The sequence below is a fragment of the Sceloporus occidentalis genome, unplaced genomic scaffold, assembly GCF_023333645.1.
Source record: "Sceloporus occidentalis isolate IW3139 unplaced genomic scaffold, rSceOcc1.0.p SCAF_3, whole genome shotgun sequence".
NCBI classification, from domain to species: domain Eukaryota; kingdom Metazoa; phylum Chordata; class Lepidosauria; order Squamata; family Phrynosomatidae; genus Sceloporus; species Sceloporus occidentalis.
The window spans coordinates 117,416,837-117,435,292 of NW_028316983.1; the positions used below are offsets into that span (position 1 = coordinate 117,416,837).

General features: G+C 38.0%; 1 protein-coding gene across 6 annotated transcripts in view; it reads right to left on the minus strand.

Moving 5' to 3' along the window:
- Positions 1 to 2,245: 2,245 nt before the first annotated feature.
- The window catches only part of LOC149316618 (axonemal dynein light chain domain-containing protein 1-like), a 59,341-nt gene continuing 43,130 nt past the window's right edge, over positions 2,246 to 18,456 (minus strand). For 4 of the 6 annotated variants that reach the window (XM_089515935.1, XM_089515932.1, XM_089515934.1 and 1 more), the window contains 5 exons: positions 16,613 to 16,768; positions 15,283 to 15,420; positions 12,146 to 12,237; positions 10,028 to 10,170; positions 2,246 to 2,450 (listed from right to left, as the gene is read on the minus strand). In XM_089515935.1, coding sequence (XP_089372061.1) covers positions 2,356 to 2,450; positions 10,028 to 10,170; positions 12,146 to 12,237; positions 15,283 to 15,420; positions 16,613 to 16,768 — 624 coding nt within the window. In that variant the 3' untranslated portion in view covers positions 2,246 to 2,355. Of the gene's footprint in view, positions 2,451 to 10,027; positions 10,171 to 12,145; positions 12,238 to 14,447; positions 14,796 to 15,282; positions 15,421 to 16,612; positions 16,769 to 18,456 lie in introns of those variants that run through there. The other 2 variants (XM_089515937.1, XR_016280509.1) reach the window with 2 other exon arrangements.

Below are 18,456 nucleotides of genomic sequence, written 5' to 3' on the forward strand. Positions count from 1 at the left end.
CCTAGTGCTCTGCAACGAGAAAATCCATCATTAAAACTTGTTTCCTTAACTATTTCTCTTTCAGCTCCATACATGTTTTTGTGCTGATCCCAACCAAAACAACTGATAGAAGAACTTTTGAAATCAAAATTGCAAATGGGGTGTTATGTTGAACAACAGAATAAAGTATAAAAACTTAAACTTATATATACCAACCTGATGTATTTTCGGTAGCAGGTGAACATTCTTATATTTAACCAGGCCTTGTGAGGTATTTTAAGAAAGTAGAACTCTTGGTTTGCTGTTGTGTTTTTACAGCAATCTCAGTTTTTGTAATCAGATTTTTAAAATGTGACCTTATTTTATTCTATTAAGTTTGCGTACCACCTCTGGAGGCTTTGGTTGACAAAGCAAACTATTACATTTCTTAATTTGATAATAAATGATAGTCTACTAAATCTGCAGAGTAGATGGTTGCCAAACCTGTGTTCTTGTGTTCAAAATATTCTAAAGGTGAAACCATTGTCACAACTAGCAGGACAAATGTTTTTCTTTTCAAGACAGTCATACCTTTGCACTGAAAAGAGGGAACATGTCATATAGCTGAAAGCTTGTGTGAGGGAGCTTGCAAGGCTGTAATAGAACTTATGGGAATAGGTCTACATATGTAGGGTTTCTTCCAGTATTACATTTTCCTCTGTTGTTAAGACATAGGTGCCTACAAGTAGGTAGAATATATCATATACTTACATAACATGTAAATGGTCAATGAGGTTGCTACACACAGGCATTGCAATACAGTACATAATTCATGATTCCGACTGTGAATGGCTACTGGTATGTTCTCACGCCACTGCTCATCATTTGAACATCATTTCTTTTTAATTCAACTATTTTAGTGTACAGGTTGTGTCTCCTTCATCAGTATCACAGTGAAGACCTGTGATATTTACAACAGCAAACTGGCTTTATTTTCTTCACCGAGGTCCAAAACACATTGCAGAAACAAACCCATCTGAGACCGCTTTAACTACCCTGGCTCAATGTTAGGGAATTCTGGGAATTGTAGTTTTGTGAGGCCTTCTCTGTGAGAGGGCTCTGGTTTCACAGTAAACTACAGTTCCTAGGATTCCTTAGCACTGAGCCAGGGCAGTTAAAGTGGTCTCAAACTGTATTATTTCTGCAGTGTGTTTTGAACCATAGAGAGATGTGGAAGACGACAGAGATTTTTGGTGCTTCACCCACTCAATGCAAACGGACCTTCCTGCCCATGTATTCTATATATACCAAAGGATTAGGAAAAGTGAAGACATAATTCTAAGTAACTACTGTATATGAAAACTCTCATAGGACTTTTATCACACGGGAACCTATGTGTTTCCATCCCAAAAATGATTAAAGTGTTGGCATCCCGGAAAAGCAAGCCAATTCACTAATGCTTATCACACACAGCGCACAACAAGGGGTTAAAAGCACATTACTTTTTTTGCGCATGCTCCAAACTGTCATTTCCACAAGTGCATACACACACATGCTCCAGAAAGGAAAGGGAAACTGGGGAGGAAAATCCTCTTTGCCCCAGAAGCTGTTTCAGATGAAGGAAGGCTGATGTTTTCCTTTGCAAGCTTCCATAAAACCACAAACACACACACATCAGAGAGAGAGAGGAGATGGCTGCTCCACAAACCTGCCTGATTCCAGCGGGGGCTGAACCTCCCAAATGCCTTCCTTTTCCAGGACATGTCCTCCATTTCTCCCTCTACAGGAGGAATCCCAAAACCTCCTCTCTCTTACTCTCTCACCAGCTGTTCCCTGCTGCAGGAGGAAGGAAACCAGCTGTGTGAGGGAAAGAGTTGTGTGTGTGTCCCTTTAAGAACAAGGCTTTCTCCCTCTCCTTGGCACAGCAAGGGACCCTGAGAAATGTGGGAATGGGGAGGATAGGGAACTTGGTTTTCAGACTGCTGCAATTATGTGAAGAGAGCGAATTCACAAATGAAATGGAAATGCAAATATGGTAGTTTTGTGAAAATGCTTATTTCCTGAATCACCTCACTTTCTGTCTGGAGTCTGTCCGATTTGTGCACAGCATGGTCTGAAAAGCAACTGCGAAATTGTCCCTTATGCCCTGGATGACCCTGCATTGTGACCAGTTTAAGAGAGGGAGGGAGGGAGACTGAGACTGAGACTGCATCCTGGACCTTGAATATTTTCTAAATAAATAATAACACTCAGGAAACATGCCCAGAATGTTTAGTAAATTCCTGTCCATGTATTTACTGATACAGAACCTGTTAGGGAGTCTTTGAACTCCAGAGATTTACAACCCACATACTGTGCTATGCATAAGAGTCAAAGGTTTGCTTCTAATCCTCCTCATCAGCGTTTAGGTTTAGTGGATTTCTTAACACGCGTGCTTGTTTTAGTAGAACCAGGCTGTAAAGATGTATCAAGCTTTTTCTTAGAAGGGACTTCTGCAATGAGAAATACACAGAATTACTAAGGATCTACATTCCAGCATACAGCTAATATGGGAGCCAGCAAGGACAAAATGGGCCTGGTAATGAGAAAGCTTGGTTCAAAATCTATGTTAGGGAAATGTCATATGTCATACATCTAGGGTTTAACTCCAAGGGCAACCTTGACAGAGAGTCATGGCCGTATACCACTTCTTCTGCAACAAATATATCTGCATGATACATACATTTGCAAATATGCTCACATTTCACAGATATACATGAGAAATCTAAGTTGGTGCCAGGCAATCAGTTGGCACCAAGGGGGCATCACACTTTTTTATCCTGAAGAGATCTGGATCTCCGCAGTGATGCAATACCAGATCCATGCTCCAACCACATTTTCCGTTTCTGAATCTGTCCATGGCATTTTAAGCCTGTTGCCATTCACACTTGTCATCATTTCAGTTTAAAATGGAGGTGTATCCATTTCTAGGAAGAATGCAGCACAATCCAAATCAATTTGACAGCTTACCCACCCTACCGAAAAATTGGATCACTGCGGCTCTTTAAAAAAGATCCTCTTAAGGACACAGGTTAAGTGGGTTCTTCTGTGCTCCCCCCACAAAAGGTGTTGGGAACTGGGTTATTTTGGTAGTGTGAATGGACCCTAAGACACCCACTTATTTCAGTGGACAAAAGCATCCTTAATTCTCCCTGACACACATGCAAGACTTTGAATGTTCAAAGTGTATTTCAGGCTTCCGGGTTGGGACGGTGGCAATGGCGGATCGCCTTTAGGAGGCTCCCAAAGACGAGATCTCCGTGCGGGGCTTCCCCCTAAATCTGACGACTCAAAACTTAAAAATCCACAAGAAAAATAGGGGGATTCCCTATCCTTTGAAAAGGAGGGGTTACCTGGCTCACGGAGAGCTCCTGAAACCCCCCAAATCGGCGGCGCGGAGACGGAGACGGAGGTACCCGTCTTGCCGCGGCGAGGGGAGGGAGAAGGAGACGGAGCCAAAAGGAACCGCGCGGATGGAAGCCGTGTAAAGCGACCGGCGAAAAACCACCACCAACTATACAATAGACTGAGTAAGCTAACTAACAATAAAAAAATCCTTGCATTCAGGGGAAAACCAAAGGAAAGTCCAATAGAATAAGCTACTAAAACAAATTACATTGTATCTTAGGAACTAAGTACTCTAAGAAATGAAAGCGGTGGAGTGCGGAGAAGGAAAAGAGTTGCAACAATAATAACTAAATGAAACTTAATAACAAGAATTCTTTCCTATATCTTGTATAAACAGCCGAAGTGAAGAGAGGAGAGCTAACATATTCTGTGGAAAGGGAAGAAACTGTATAATTGGTCTCCCCCCTTTAAAAACATATATACATATATATATTCACAATAATAATAACAAAGTTCAATACTATTAACTTCAAAAAGAAGGATAGTGAGAGGAAAAAAAAGGGGGAGAAGAGAAGCTCAGCTCTGTTTAAATAATATCAACAGAAAACAAGAAAAAGGAAATAAAGAAATTCTTGCCTACTGTGCTTTAAAATCCAAGTGGGGAAACTAATATTTACTGATAGTTATATTCAAACTGCAACAATTATTTAGGACAGATCTCTGGATTTATATGTGAATACTTTCAGGGCTTGAAACTTAAAAATTGGCCAGAAAATCTAATATAAAGCAACATTAAAATTTGCAAGCTGGACTACTACTGTGGACATTTCAGCTTTAAAGATAAGAAAAAACAACTAGCCAAAACAATATTGAACTCAAGGACACTTAAAATAAATAAAAGACTTGACTTAGGAACTGGGATTACAGCGACGTCTAGTGGAAAAGAAGAACATTTTAAAACAGATTTTGTTAATTGAGCAAACTAGGACATCTGGTGGTAAGAAGGTGCTAATTCAACAAGGAAAAAACATTATAAAAATAACATCAGAAAGATAAGAAAGAACTATAAGTGAAAAACAATATTTTAAAGAGACAAAACAACAACAAAATAGTGATTGTGTTGAAACTATTTAAGAGGAAAAAACAAATAAAACTAACATAATAAAACAAAACAAAATACAAGGAAGAGAAGATGGCAATGTCACTCAGAAAGTTCGCCACTTCACAGACCAGTATCCAAAATAGAAGACCTTCCTTGGAACTCAATACTAAACAAACTGAACAATCGACAATCTTGGAGGAAATTAAAAAATTGGGCCTAGAAATGCAAAACATGAGACAGGAAATGAGGGATATGAAGACAGATTTGAAACGAGAATTCAAGACAGAGATCAAGTGTCTAAAACAATCCATTGAAAAAGTAACAAAGGACTTAAAGACAACAGATACTAAGGTGGAGATATTGGAAGTTAGAACAAAGGAATTGGAAGACAAAACACTACAACTGTCATTAGAACAAGAAAAAGAAAAAGACTTGAAAGCTATTGCTGAGTTGAAAACTAGAGAACGTTGTCTTAAGATCAGAGGTCTAAGAGAATTACAAAACGAAAATCTTTACGAATATATAATTCCAATTTTGGCTGATTTTGTGGGGATCCCATGCTCGGACTTAATTAAAGACGTGGACAAGACATTCAGGATTAATTCAAGGACCGCGAGAGAAAGAAACTTACCTAGAGACATTTCGATTTATTTCATAAGGACAAGAACTAAAGAATTGATCTTAGAAAAAAGTTACGAAAAAAGACTCGTAGTAGATAAGGAGGAACTGATGATCTTGAAAGATATTCCCGCGAGAATATTGAGAAGGAGAGCGGACTACAAACTACTGACTGCATCCCTAAAGCGGCATAATATCCCCTACAAATGGGAAGTACCTGAAGGTGTATCATTTACTTACAAGAAAAAAAGACTGAGAATTAATACATTGAGCAAGGCTAGAGAATTTTTAAGAGTTTTGAAGAAGAATCAAACACCGGAGGAAACGGACATCCTGAGTCAACATTCAGAAGAAGAAGAAGAAAACGACAATCCAAAAGAACAGAAGGACAATTCAGGAACACTTGAGGAGAGCGAAGAAGAAGGAGAAGTACCGAACGAGACTTAAGATAAGTATCATAGACAATCGGATTTCTGGAGGGATAAAATGAAATTTAAAATATTATCATGGAACATCAAGGGATTGAACCTCTCTAAAAAACGTAAAAAAACCTTTCAATTTTTAAAAAAGAAAAATTGGGATATAATATGCCTCCAGGAATCTCATATCAGAAAATCTGAAACACATTTGTTGAAAAATAGGAGCCTGGGAAAAGAATACGTTTCTGCTAATGAATCAAAGAAAAAGGGGGTGGTAATGTACGTAAAATCAAATATACCATCTGTAGAAATCATAAATGACAATGAAGGTAACTATATTGGAATAGAAGTGAAACTAGATAATCAAAAAATATTGATAATCGGAGTTTATGGCCCATTAAACAAAAAAAAATGAATTCTATCAAAAACTCATGAATGAAATATTAGATTTAAATTATGAAGATATTATTATGATGGGGGACTGGAACGGGGTTATGAACCCAGTTTTAGATAGAAAATAAAAAAAAATAATCAAAAACGTCCAAGGTAAACTCCCTAATAAATTTAACAAACCTAGGCTTAATCGAGGCATGGAGATACAAATATGGGGATAAAAAAGAATTTACATTTTATTCACATAGACATAATTCGTTTTCTAGGCTGGATATGTTTTTTATAACTAAAAATTGGGCGAAAAACATTGAAAGTATTGAAACTTTGGCGAGAATCATATCCAATCACAACCCAATAGCGATGGAAATTAAAACTGGAGGGAGAACCTTTTCATGGAGATTAGATGACAATTTATTTTAAAAATCCGATACGTTAGAACTAGCTAAAAAAACCTTAGAAAATTATTTTAGGGATAACTCTGGAAAAGGAACGGAGGAAGACATCGTTTGGGAAGCAGGTAAGTCTGTCATGAGAGGATTCTTTATACAGGAACACATATGGAAAAGGAAGAAAAGGAACCAAAAAATTAATAAAATCAGTGCGGAAATTAAAAAGAAAGAAGAAGATCTTAAAGACAACCCAGAAGACAGAGAAATAGAGAATGAAATTAAAATACTCCAGAATCAAATATCAATGTGTTTAATTGAGGAAGTGGGGGAAAAAATGAAATTTTCAAAACAATATTACTTTGAAAATGCGAATAAATCGGGTAGATAGTTAGCGTATAGACTAAAAAAAGAAAAGGAAAAAAACTATATAACAAAAATTAAATTAGGAGAAGAAGAGGTGACTGACCAAGGAAAAATCATGGATATCTTCCATAATTATTATAAAAATCTATATGATGAACAGAATATAGATATACAATAAATTAGAACATATCTAGATAATATAACGGTACCATTAATAACTGAACAACAAATTGATAATTTGGAGAAACCAATAACTAAAGAGGAAATCCTTCAAGTGATAAAAGATTTAAAAACAGGGAAAGCCCCAGGTCCCGATGGCTTTACAACATTATACTATAAAAAATTAGCAGATCAATTAATTACCCCCTTACAGAAAATGTTAAACAACATTACAGTTAATAAATTCCCAAAGACCTGGAAAGAAGCCAATATTACTTTAATTCTAAAACCTGGAAAAGACCCACTAGAAATTAAAAATTATAGACCAATTTCTTTATTAAACACTGATTATAAAATTTTTACGGCCATATTAGCAAACAGATTAAAGCAAGTTATTAAAGAATGGATTGGAGAGGAGCAAAACGGGTTTTTACCCCAAAGATATTTGAAAAAAAATATAAGAACTATGATAGACATTATCGAACTATTTAAAGACAAAAAAGACAGAGAATTGGCTATTATACTAATTGATATGGAAAAAGCATTTGATATAGTCAATTGGAATATAATTTTTGAAATTTTAAAAAAAGGTAGGAATCAAAAACAAATTTATGAATTGGATAAAGGCCATTTATAAAGAACAAGAAGCACACTTGATTATAAATAGAGAAAAAACTAAAGTTGTAAAAATTAAACAAGGCACAAGACAGGGATGTCCTTTATCTCCTTTATTATTCATTATGGTCATGGAAATATTAATCAGAAAATTAGGTCAGAATAAGGAAATCAAAGGTGTTAATAATAAAGGGATCGAATTTAAATCACCGGCCTTTGCAGATGATTTAGCTATCTTCCTAGAAAATCCTGCAATAAGCATCAGACCTCTAATAAATGAATTAAAAGAATTTGAAATGATATCTGGACTCAAAATAAATAAAAGTAAGACTAATATATTGACAAAGAATTTAAACAAAACTGTAGAAAAAGAGATGATGGAAATTTCTGGCTATAATGTAACAAAAAAAGTTAGATATCTGGGAATAGAAATTACCACAAATAATATAGATCTATTTAAGAATAATTATACCAAACTTTGGAAGCAAATAAAAAAAGATATCGATAATTGGAAATCTTTAAAACTTTCTTTATTAGGAAGAATAGCATGTATAAAAATGAACATTTTACCAAAAATACTATTCCTATTCCAAACATTACCGATTATAACAAAAGAAAAACCAATCCAGAATTGGCAGAGGGACTTGACAAAATTTATTTGGTTAGGGAAAAAACCCAGAGTTAGAATGAAAACCCTTCAAGATGCCAAGGAAAGAGGAGGTTTGGCGGTTCCAGATCTAAAAGTCTACTACCAAGCAGCATGTTTAACATGGGTGAAAAATTGGCTAGAATTGAAAGAACAAAAACTATTAAAATTGGAAGGAGATAATTTAAGTTTTGGATGGCATGCCTATTTGTACTATAACAAAGCAGAAATTGATAGAGAATTTAACAACCATTGCATTAGGAAACCATTGCTACGGGTTTGGAAAAAAGTTAGAAAGAAACTTGGAGAGAAAATTACAATGGACACTTCACCACAAGAAGCCTTTCTTTGGAGGGAAAAAGGGGTAGTAGAAAATTGGCTAAGATATAGAGATTTATTAACAAAAGAATCAAACAATCATAGATTTAAAACGGACGATGAATTGCACAATCAAAATTATAAAATACATTGGTACCTAAAATTACAATTAAAAGAAAAATTTAAAGTAGATATAAAAAACAATTCAACAATTATAGAAGACTCGGAACTTGAGAACATTCTAAAATTCAAAAATAAAGGGCTGCTATCAAGGATATATAAATTTTTATTGAAGATCGAATTAGAAAAGGAAACAATCAAAAGTAATATGATAATATGGGCACAAAATATAGGTCATAATATTGATTTGGAACAATGGGAGTTTACCTGGAACAGAATATTAAAATATACAAGAAGTCAAAATTTAAAAGAAAACTACTATAAGATGTTCTACAGATGGTATATAACACCGGAAAAATTGGCTAAAATATATGGATTAGACAATAGTTGTTGGAAATGTCAAAAAGATAAAGGCACCTTTTTTCATAGTTGGTGGACCTGTTCCAAAATTAAAAAATATTGGCAGTTAATTCACAAAACAATCTGTAACATACTGAAAATAAATCTCAAATTTGTACCTGAATTATACCTGTTAAATATTTTGGAAAAAACAATAGAAAAAAAACATGGTAAAATAATTTTTTATCAGATTACTGCAGCAAGAATCATACTGGCACGCAATTGGAAAGACCAAAACATACCAACTTTAGAAGAATGGATTGTTAAAATTTTTGAATTAGCGGAGATGGACAAACTAACAAGACTACTTAACAACGAAGACATGGAAGAATTCTATGAGGACTGGAAAGAAGTGATGATCTTTTTACAACAAGGGAGAAAAGAACTTTTCATTGAAGGATTTAAAGAATAATTTGAAAACTGATATAGATTAAGACACAATAACAATGGTTTAATTAATTATATGGAATTTAAATATGTATATATTAATATTAGACAAAATAGCTAAGATAATAAAAACAGATCTTAGAGTACATTAGAAATAGACTTTATAGATAAAGTAGCAAATACGATGAAATAGAACTATGAAGATTAGGATCACAAAAGAAATTATTAATCACGATACTTAAATGCAGGGATTGGAAGGACTGTTTTAGTTATGTGTAGTCTAAATATATGATGTTTTAAATGTTAGGAATGAATGAATGAGATGTGACAGGAGGTTCTTTTTCTTTTTCTTCTTTTTTTTTAATCTTTCTTCTCTTTTCTTTATTTTTTTTTCCTTATTTTTTTTCTTCCTTTTAGGTTTAATGGGTATTTTGTGTGGTGTTTTATTTTATATGTGTTATGTAATGTTAAATGTATTGTCAAATGTTACAATCTTTAATAAAATTTCTTTATATATATAAAAACAAAAAAAACAAAGTGTATTTCAGACTGCAAGTGGACAGAGGGAATGTTGAATTTTTTTCCACCAAAATGTTCTTTCTGTACATAAAAAACCCTAGTCTCTCAGATTAGAATTCTTTTACCCTGACATTTGTGACATTCATGCCTAATATTTTAAAATAAAGGTATGCCTGGTATACAAAGCTGCATTTTAAACAATCTCCTGTGGCTTCTCTGGAGTCTTTAGCCTTACCTAGTTCATGCTCTGGTTCCTCTTCTTCCTTCAGGTGTTGTTCCTCACCCTCCATATCATGGATTTTTGTCAGAGCTTCTTCCAACTCCTCATGAAGGGCTTCAGATTTTTCCTCAGCTTGCTGTGCCCGCTTTTCAGCCTCTCTGAAAGAACAAAAGTCAGGGCAGGGGAACACTGTAAACTCTAAGCAAATAACAGGTAAGCCAGGCCAAGAAATTATGGTAACTGCCATAGGGTCAAACTAAACAAGTGCACAGATCTTGAACAAAGGTTTTCCCATTGGCATATGAAAAATAGGAGGGAATTCTTTTCACATAAAAGAAAAGTGTGCAGAAAGCAGTCCTACCATTATTTTACTTTGATTTTCCCCATTAGTTTAAAACTTGCTTCTACTGCCCAGTGTCAAAGCTAGGCTAGAGAAAAACTGCATAAAGTATTAGAACACAATATGGTAATGCAGTCTGTCTCTGTGTGTCTGAAATCAGTCATTATGCTTGAGATATTCGTGGTTCTCTTACTTCTACAACTGGCTGGTAGAAAACCCAAAATAGCATGCTTAGGACAGGGATGGGCAACTGTGGGAGACTAGGGGGCCACATTAGCCCTCCAGGAGACTTTGGTGGGCATCACTCCCTACTACACCTGCTTCTGTAAAAAAATTTAAAAGGGTTTTTTTTTGCCCTCAAACAGCTTTTAGGAGACTGAGTGGCATGTTTTTGGGCGTTCTGCACCCCTAGATGGCATTTTAGGGCAAAAAAAAAATATGGGGGAATGTTGGAAAATTTCATTTTGACCCCTAGGGAGCATGGGGTGGAAATTCCCTCCACATTCCCTAAAGATCATTTTGGGGCATTTTAGAACAAATTTTTTAAAACTCAATTTTGGGAGGCAATTTTATTTCACCTTAGGGGGCCCTGGGGAGCACAAAAATTACTCTGAAGGGCTGCATACAGTCTGTAGGCTGGCCCTACCTTACAACTTATCAAAGCCCAACCTCCACTCCCAATTCAGCCAAAGTCATTTTCAGCCCCCCTAAAAATAAACAAACAAACCAGCCTTTAAGTGTAAAACAAACCTTTGTGGGGCATGTACACCATATTTTGAGGGACTCCCCACTCAAAATAGCTCTTTGTCCCTGCCAACAGCCTAGGAAGTGACCAGAAGTGATGCACTTACATTTTCTGCAAATGGTGTTAGCTCACACAGTATAAGAGGAATTGAAAATCATACTGTGTGTCCCTTCAGGGCCTAAACCACACTCATCCTGGCACTATACAACAGTGGGCACCAAGAAGTATCATTGCAAGTATCACTGAAAGAAGTATTCCTTTCAAAGAATACCTCAGGAGAGGGAGCATGTTCAATGAGCACATCCATTGTCAATCCCACATACATTTCATAGTGTCCAAAAGAGTGGCTACCAAAGCAGAAAAGGACAAACTTCAGTAATTGTGTGGTTCACTCTGAAGTACTGAGTGAACCCAACAAGTACTAAGTTGGACCATGACAGGGAAGCAAGTGCATATTTCCCTGTGCTAATAAAGACATTCATAGAATGTGTTAGACTGTGCCTGGCTGAGACTCCTGGGGTGTGTCAAGATCATGTCAATAAAGATTCGATTCTATGCCTCCATGGAAAATTCTTTAAGTAACTTGTATAATTCCTTCTGGTATGCCTCTGTGGGATTGTTAAGCAAATGCATCTGAAGAAGCTCATGCTGCCAACTTTTTTATTTCAGTAGGTCTCAAAGATGCTACAAGATCTCTTTATAAACTGATTTTACAGACTAACAAGATTTTTAGGATGTACAGTAAAGTCATTACTACATAAGCTTAACAGTTACATGGCACACTAATATCTCAGGCATGCACAAGAACATGCATTTATGAATCTCTTATTCTTTTGAAAATGTCTTTCTTCCCTTTATGTACAAAACTGTCAGCAAACGTTACACTATTTGAATCTAGATTGAAATTGCCAGGGTTGCCAAGGATTACATATAAACATTTTGGTGACCAGATCTCCTTCAAGGAGAATAATCCTCCTAATTATCTCAAATTATACCACTCTATGCACTGGAAACTTGAATTGCAATGAATAATATGGCTACTACTCACAAAAGCCGTTCTTCCAGAATTTCCAGTGAAGCCAGCATCTCAAATTCCCTTTTTGAGAATTCATTGGTCCATTGGCTGGCATACAACTCCCGCTAGAATAAAAAGGGCATTTATGAGCACAAAAAGGAAATTGAGTGTGATACAGGTTGAGTATCCGTTATCTGAAATTCTGAAATCTAAAAGGCTCAAAGATCCTTAAGTTTTTTAGCATCACCATGACAGGGCAGCAGTGAAGGTGGCCATAAGCCTCAGCCACAAGGCACCACATCCTTGGGCTCTACTTTCTCCAGGGAGAGAAGAACAGGAGGGAAGGAAGTAGATGGCATGGCTGAGTTTACAGACAAAATACACAAGTGGCAGCCGCAGTAGTGGCTGCTGCTCTTGCTGCTCCTCCTTCACCATCACCCAGCTGAACTGAGATCTACATGAGATGCAGCAGCAGTGGCTGTTGGTGACAGTCTCCAGCCTTGGGCCAAAGGAGAGCTCCATGCCAATAAATAATAATAAAATAATAAAATTTTATTTATATCCCACCTCTCTATCAAAGATAATCGAGGTGGCTTACATATTAAAACTTCATAAAAATTCTCAACATTCCCATTTCCCTACCTTCCCTAGAACAAGAATTAAACAATTAAACATTAAAATAATCTAATTAAAATCCAATTAAAATAAGCAACAAGTGATTGGGCATGGAGTAATCGATGGGATAGTCGTATTAGATGTGTTGCCAGGATTACTATTCAGGAAAGCCAAACACCAGTCCCCCACTCCTCTCTCTATCCTTCCACCACTGGATCCCAGTGCCTTTCCTACCCAAGTCTTCTGCACATGGAAACCCATTAATTGCAGCCAACTCAGGTGGCGGCAGTGGTGCTGCTCTCTCCTGCCCTCTCAAGCAATGGTGTCCCTGCCTGGGGTGGCACCCAGCATGGGGAGGCAGAGCTTCCAGGGACAAGGCTTCCAGGGGCAGGGCCAAAAGGGCACTTCCCCACCTCATTGTCATGGCATGTAGAATGGCACCACAGCAGCAAAGTGTGGATGCGCTCGGTCCTCTCAGTAGCCCCCCCAGCCTTCCAAGCCCCACATGACCATTGCCACATTGGACTATGAAGGCAGCCACTTCCCCACCCCACATTCCACTCTCAAGTCACAGCCACTGCCATGTGGGACCCAGAAGGCTGCCACCCACTCTCCTGGGATGTATCTGCACCACTGCAGGCATCCCCTAGTGAAACCACTGCCTGCAAGCCTGCCCAGCCACCTGGTAGCTGCAGGATGAGCAAGGAATGTCTTGCAGCCGTTGCCCCTGCCCAGGTGGCAATGACACTAATGATATCTCCAGCTCCCTGAGGGTAAAACGAGTAAGTGTCTGGAGAAGGAGGCACCCATCTATTGAAAGCTGTGGCTCATGGCCACTATCAGATCTGGTGCAGACGAGGAGTAGCTGTGGCACCAGGGAGCAAAGGCAGCAATGGTTGTACTACTGAGTCCCCAGCTGCAGCTGCTGCCTCTTCCTCCTTGTCCACCAGTGTGGTGCTTTGCTGCTTTATCTGTGGTGGTGGGATCAATCGGGGCAGGCTGAAGCTGCAAGTCAATCCCATTTTGGGAGGAAGGCAGGATATAAACCCCATAAACAAATAAATGTCCCTCTGCTACAGTAAGCAGTCCTTCTTCCCATTCCTGCAAGAAGCTGGAGCCTAGGGTGCGAGAGGTAAACGCCAAGGGCTGTTTCTGGCAGCCAGACTTCTGAATGAGAGTGATCAAAATACTGTGACTGAGAGCAATGTGGCCCTGGAAGGGAGGGAAAAGCCATGGGATAGGTCTAGAATGAGACCTGGCCCAGGGGACTATGGCTATTAAGAGACCTAAGCAGGTGAGCAAAGGGACATGATGTCTGAGGAGCAGAGCAGTCTAGTGGCCTTTTTAGTTTTGGTGATATGCACCCTTTTTTGGAAGAGAGGAATTAGGCCTGCTTGACTGTCCATATAAGCCCTCAGGAGAATGTTCTGTCTGGATTGAGATATGATGTCCTTTTTGTGAGCCTTGAATTGGAATGGTGATTGTTACCATTTGATCTGAATGGATTGGAAAGGAATTCTGTGAGCAGGCTGAATGAGGATATCAAGACTGGCATCTATAAGATCAAAAGAGGAGAGAAACTTTCCCAATTGATGATTTCCTAAATAGTTTGGAGTGACTCCATCCCAAAATTCTTGTATGTGATGCATTTATTTACATATCTGAGGTCCAGAATGGAGCGAAAATCTCCTCTCCAGTTAAACACTAGGAAAACACTCACTTGAGACACCAGATCTACTGCTTTGTTGTGGAGATGTTGGATAGCTTTCATGACCACCTGTCTTTTCTGGGTTGGCTTGGATACTGGTGACTGAGAAATGTTGGGATGGGTGGTAGGCAGGGAGCAGGCATGGGCAATAGAATCCAGAATCTAGCAATCCATGATGAATCGCTACAAGATCAGGAGAAATTGGGTTAACCTTCCCTCCAGCCAAAATGGATGGTTAGAAATCTTGCTGGGTTTGGTGTGAGACTTCCTTGAGTGGAAGGGTAGGGCTGGGTTCCTTGTATTCTGGGCTAGACGTGGAATCTGGATCATGTAGGTCTGAGATTGCAGAAATCCCTGGGCCTGAAAAAGAAGTGAAAAGGGCAAAAGGAGTGACCCAGGTACTTATCCTGATGTCTGTTATCTTTCTTTTAGATAGAAGGCATGGCCTTTTTATCCTTGATCTCAACCATAATGTCTTTTAATGTCCCTTCACCAACAAATAGTGCACTTACACAGAGAGCCATGACCAGGTTTTGTCTGGAAGAGGAATCATTCTCCAGTGTTTTAACCAAACTGAGCTTTGTGTTAATGCTGAGATTACTATAGCCTTGGAAGAGAACAAACTGAACTGGCATTGCTCTCACTATTATCTGTAAAGTTCCCCGATATATAAAGCTAATGAACTATGCTGCACAATAGCAGTTCTTTGGATTTAATTAATGGGTCAGATCTGGTTGTCCATCCCCCTCTCTGATGCCCTTGAAAAAATCGAACATCAGCCGATGAAATCTCACCTAGTCTGAAAATAACGCCGCATGGCTCTATATAATGATTTCTAAGTACATACCCCTGAGACTGTGATTTCTTCCACATTCAGAGGCCTGGTGTACACATTAGCATCATCACCAATGTATCTGACTGGGTGAATGATCTCAGCCCCTTCAGGTTGGACAGCAATGCTTGTGCTGGGCATAGAGGGGGTCTCCTGCAAGGAAAAAGGCAGGAATGAACAGCACAATGTTTGTTCCTTGTTCATTCAGGAAAGCAAAACTCTTTTCACTAAAGAAGCTCCAATTATGTATGCTACAATATAATGAATATCAACACAGTCTTTACCCATTTTCATGTTCCTGATAAGGTCTATATTCTTCTTTGTGGGGTACATGTGGTGTACACATCTTGGGTAGGGTGTTCACAGACACCTTGGAAGGGGATCAGAAATACTAAAACTCTAGGAAGGATTATCTACTGCTGAAAAATAGTAGCAACTGTAGATGATTTGAAAAGTTTGAAGAGTCTGGTCTTATTTGCTTTACAGATATAAATAACCTCAACTCCAAGAGAATTCTCAATACTAAGCCAAACCAAAGTTCCTGGGATGCTTTGTGGGAAACTATAACATTTAAAGTGGCATTACATCTACAACTTTGTAGTGGGGTGCTTTCTCAACAAAAGGAATTTGCATGGAAAACTGAAGAAAGAAGTATCGTATCCTTTGTGAATATAGTACATACAGCAAGGGATATACAACAGTGCTGTCTCTATTTATTTTTGGCACTAGAAGAATCCAAAATATGCAGCAAAAAACTGCTTTTAAGTTTAGTGACCAGAATCTCATTGTAATATCAACATTTTTCCAAATGTGGTAACAATACAGAACACCATTCTGTGAGTGGTAAGTGATCATGGCAAAGCTGGATCAGCAAGCATGATCTGAATAGCAGGGCATGTTATTAACACAATGTGGAACCAAATTACACAGCAATTAAATGTTCATACATCCCTAACACTGGCAATATAGTTACTGCATCAACCCCTCATTCCTAGTGACATCTGATGGAAGTAGATCCTCCATGCATTATTATCAGCAACAGAACAGCCCACATCACTGCTGGTTCCATCAACTGCCCTGAATATAATTCACTGGAAGCCTTCCATTAAATTCCACTGTGTTGTGAGTCTTTGCAAATGTCCTGTAACCTAAACCTATTCTCCCCAGTCGTAAGGGATGGAAACATATCTCTTCCGTTTATAAAAACACTACATTAAAGTCTGATGATATCAAATTGTGTGGAAGATATCAAATACTGCATATGTATACAACAGTCACATGGCATACACATAGTCTTGATTAAACAGGAAGATAGCTCTATCCATTTTCCAATGGGAAAGCTCACTTCTGATTCCAGTGCTTCTGGCTTTTCCATTTCTTTCGAAGAACCAGCTTCTTTATCTTTCTTATCTTCCTTTGGAGCCTGTTCTGTTTGAACGTGGAAGGAGCTCTCTAGGTAAGTTTCTGGCCTTGGTGGCAGCTGACGTTTTTGCTGAACTGCCTGCAGTGGATATAAAAAAGTTGGTCACGAAATTCTCACTCAGAGATTTAGCTCAGTTCCACTTTTAGAAATTTCTCTTTTTTGAACATACTATCAACAACATTAAAATTAAGTAAAACTTCTTGTGAGGATATACTGGCTAATTGGCTCCTCTGACCAACTTACTGGGTCATGATAGGGAATTTACGTGGATGATTTGTCAAGTATTCACTTTAGTTATGTACAGAACTTGTTCCCTGGAGTCTTTCTGGATGAGATTAAAATTAAACAAACCAGCTATCAAAGAAATTTACATGAGACCATTAGTTTTCCTGGATTATTGATTGCAAATTGAATTGTTTCAGTACTAAGTATCAGTTCTCTATGCACAGGGATCTGATATACATGGGCAGAAAATAGTAATGGGTGTAAAACAGTGAGTGGCCCTAGGCAACTCATTAAGTTGAGTGGGCCTAGGCAACTCACTACCTCACAGAGCTACTGAATGGACAAATTCTGAAGTCAGTTCAATGAAGCCTTTTGCAACTTTGGATGCACAAAGTACTAAATATACATACAGGCTTACACCCAATGTTGAACATATAGACTTTTTGATTCCTATAGACCACTAGTAAAAGAAGGAGCAAGTAAGAAAAGTTTTACTCTGTTTTTCATCAGGCCCCACCCTTTTGTTCTATAGGGGATCTCTTCTGGTACAGATTTTCAGGGGCTATAGAGAAGATGGAGTATCAGCATAAACCACCTCCCTTTATATTTATTTGTTTGTTTCATTTATATGCTGCCTTTCTCCCCAGAAGGACCCAAGGCAGCTCACAGACAAAACTTTTAAAATCTCAGTAGAAATCAAAACAATTAAAAGCATCTACACCCAATATAAAATCACACAGAAGTATACAAACATTAAAAACATAACTAAAAACCCACCTACTCCATAAAAAACACTCAGCTATGTGTTATACACCAAATGCCTGCCCGCATAAAATGTTTTTACTTGCTGGCGAAAGGCAAAATAAATGTTTTATAAGGAAACAGTGCATGCTGAGTCTCCAAGCACCTTCCTTGCCTTTCTCTTCAGGACAGGAAAGGTTTGGGAAGCAGAGAAAGAGGAGGGATCAGGGCCTCCAAGTCTCACACCCTCTTGAAGAAGTCCCATGCCCTCTCCCGGTGGGTCCTACCCAACAATTTGAACACCACTGGTGTCACCTTCTACTGGTTCAAAGGTTCAGCTGCAAATATAGGTCCAAAACACACTGCAGGAATAATCCAGTTTGACACCATTTTAATTGTCTTGGCTCAATGCTAGAAAATTCTGGAAACTGTAGTTTTGTGAGACATTTAGCCTTCTCTGGCAGAGAGCTCTGGTGCCACAATAAGCTACAACTCCCAGGATTCCCTAGCATTGAGCCAGAGCAGTTAAGGCGGTCTCAAACTGGATTATTTTCTGCAGTGTGTTTTGGGCCATAATGGTAATGGTGATACTGAATGTAATCCACAGAATTAATAATAATAATAATAAACATTTTATTTGTATACCGCCCTTCCATAAGATCAGGGCGGTTTACAGCAGTTAAAATACACAACATTCAATTAAAACCATACCAAAAATTACATACATCATACAATGAACGAAATCATAACAAAAACAAAAAACAAAACAAAAGCAAAAGCAAAAGCCCCCGGGTTAGCCA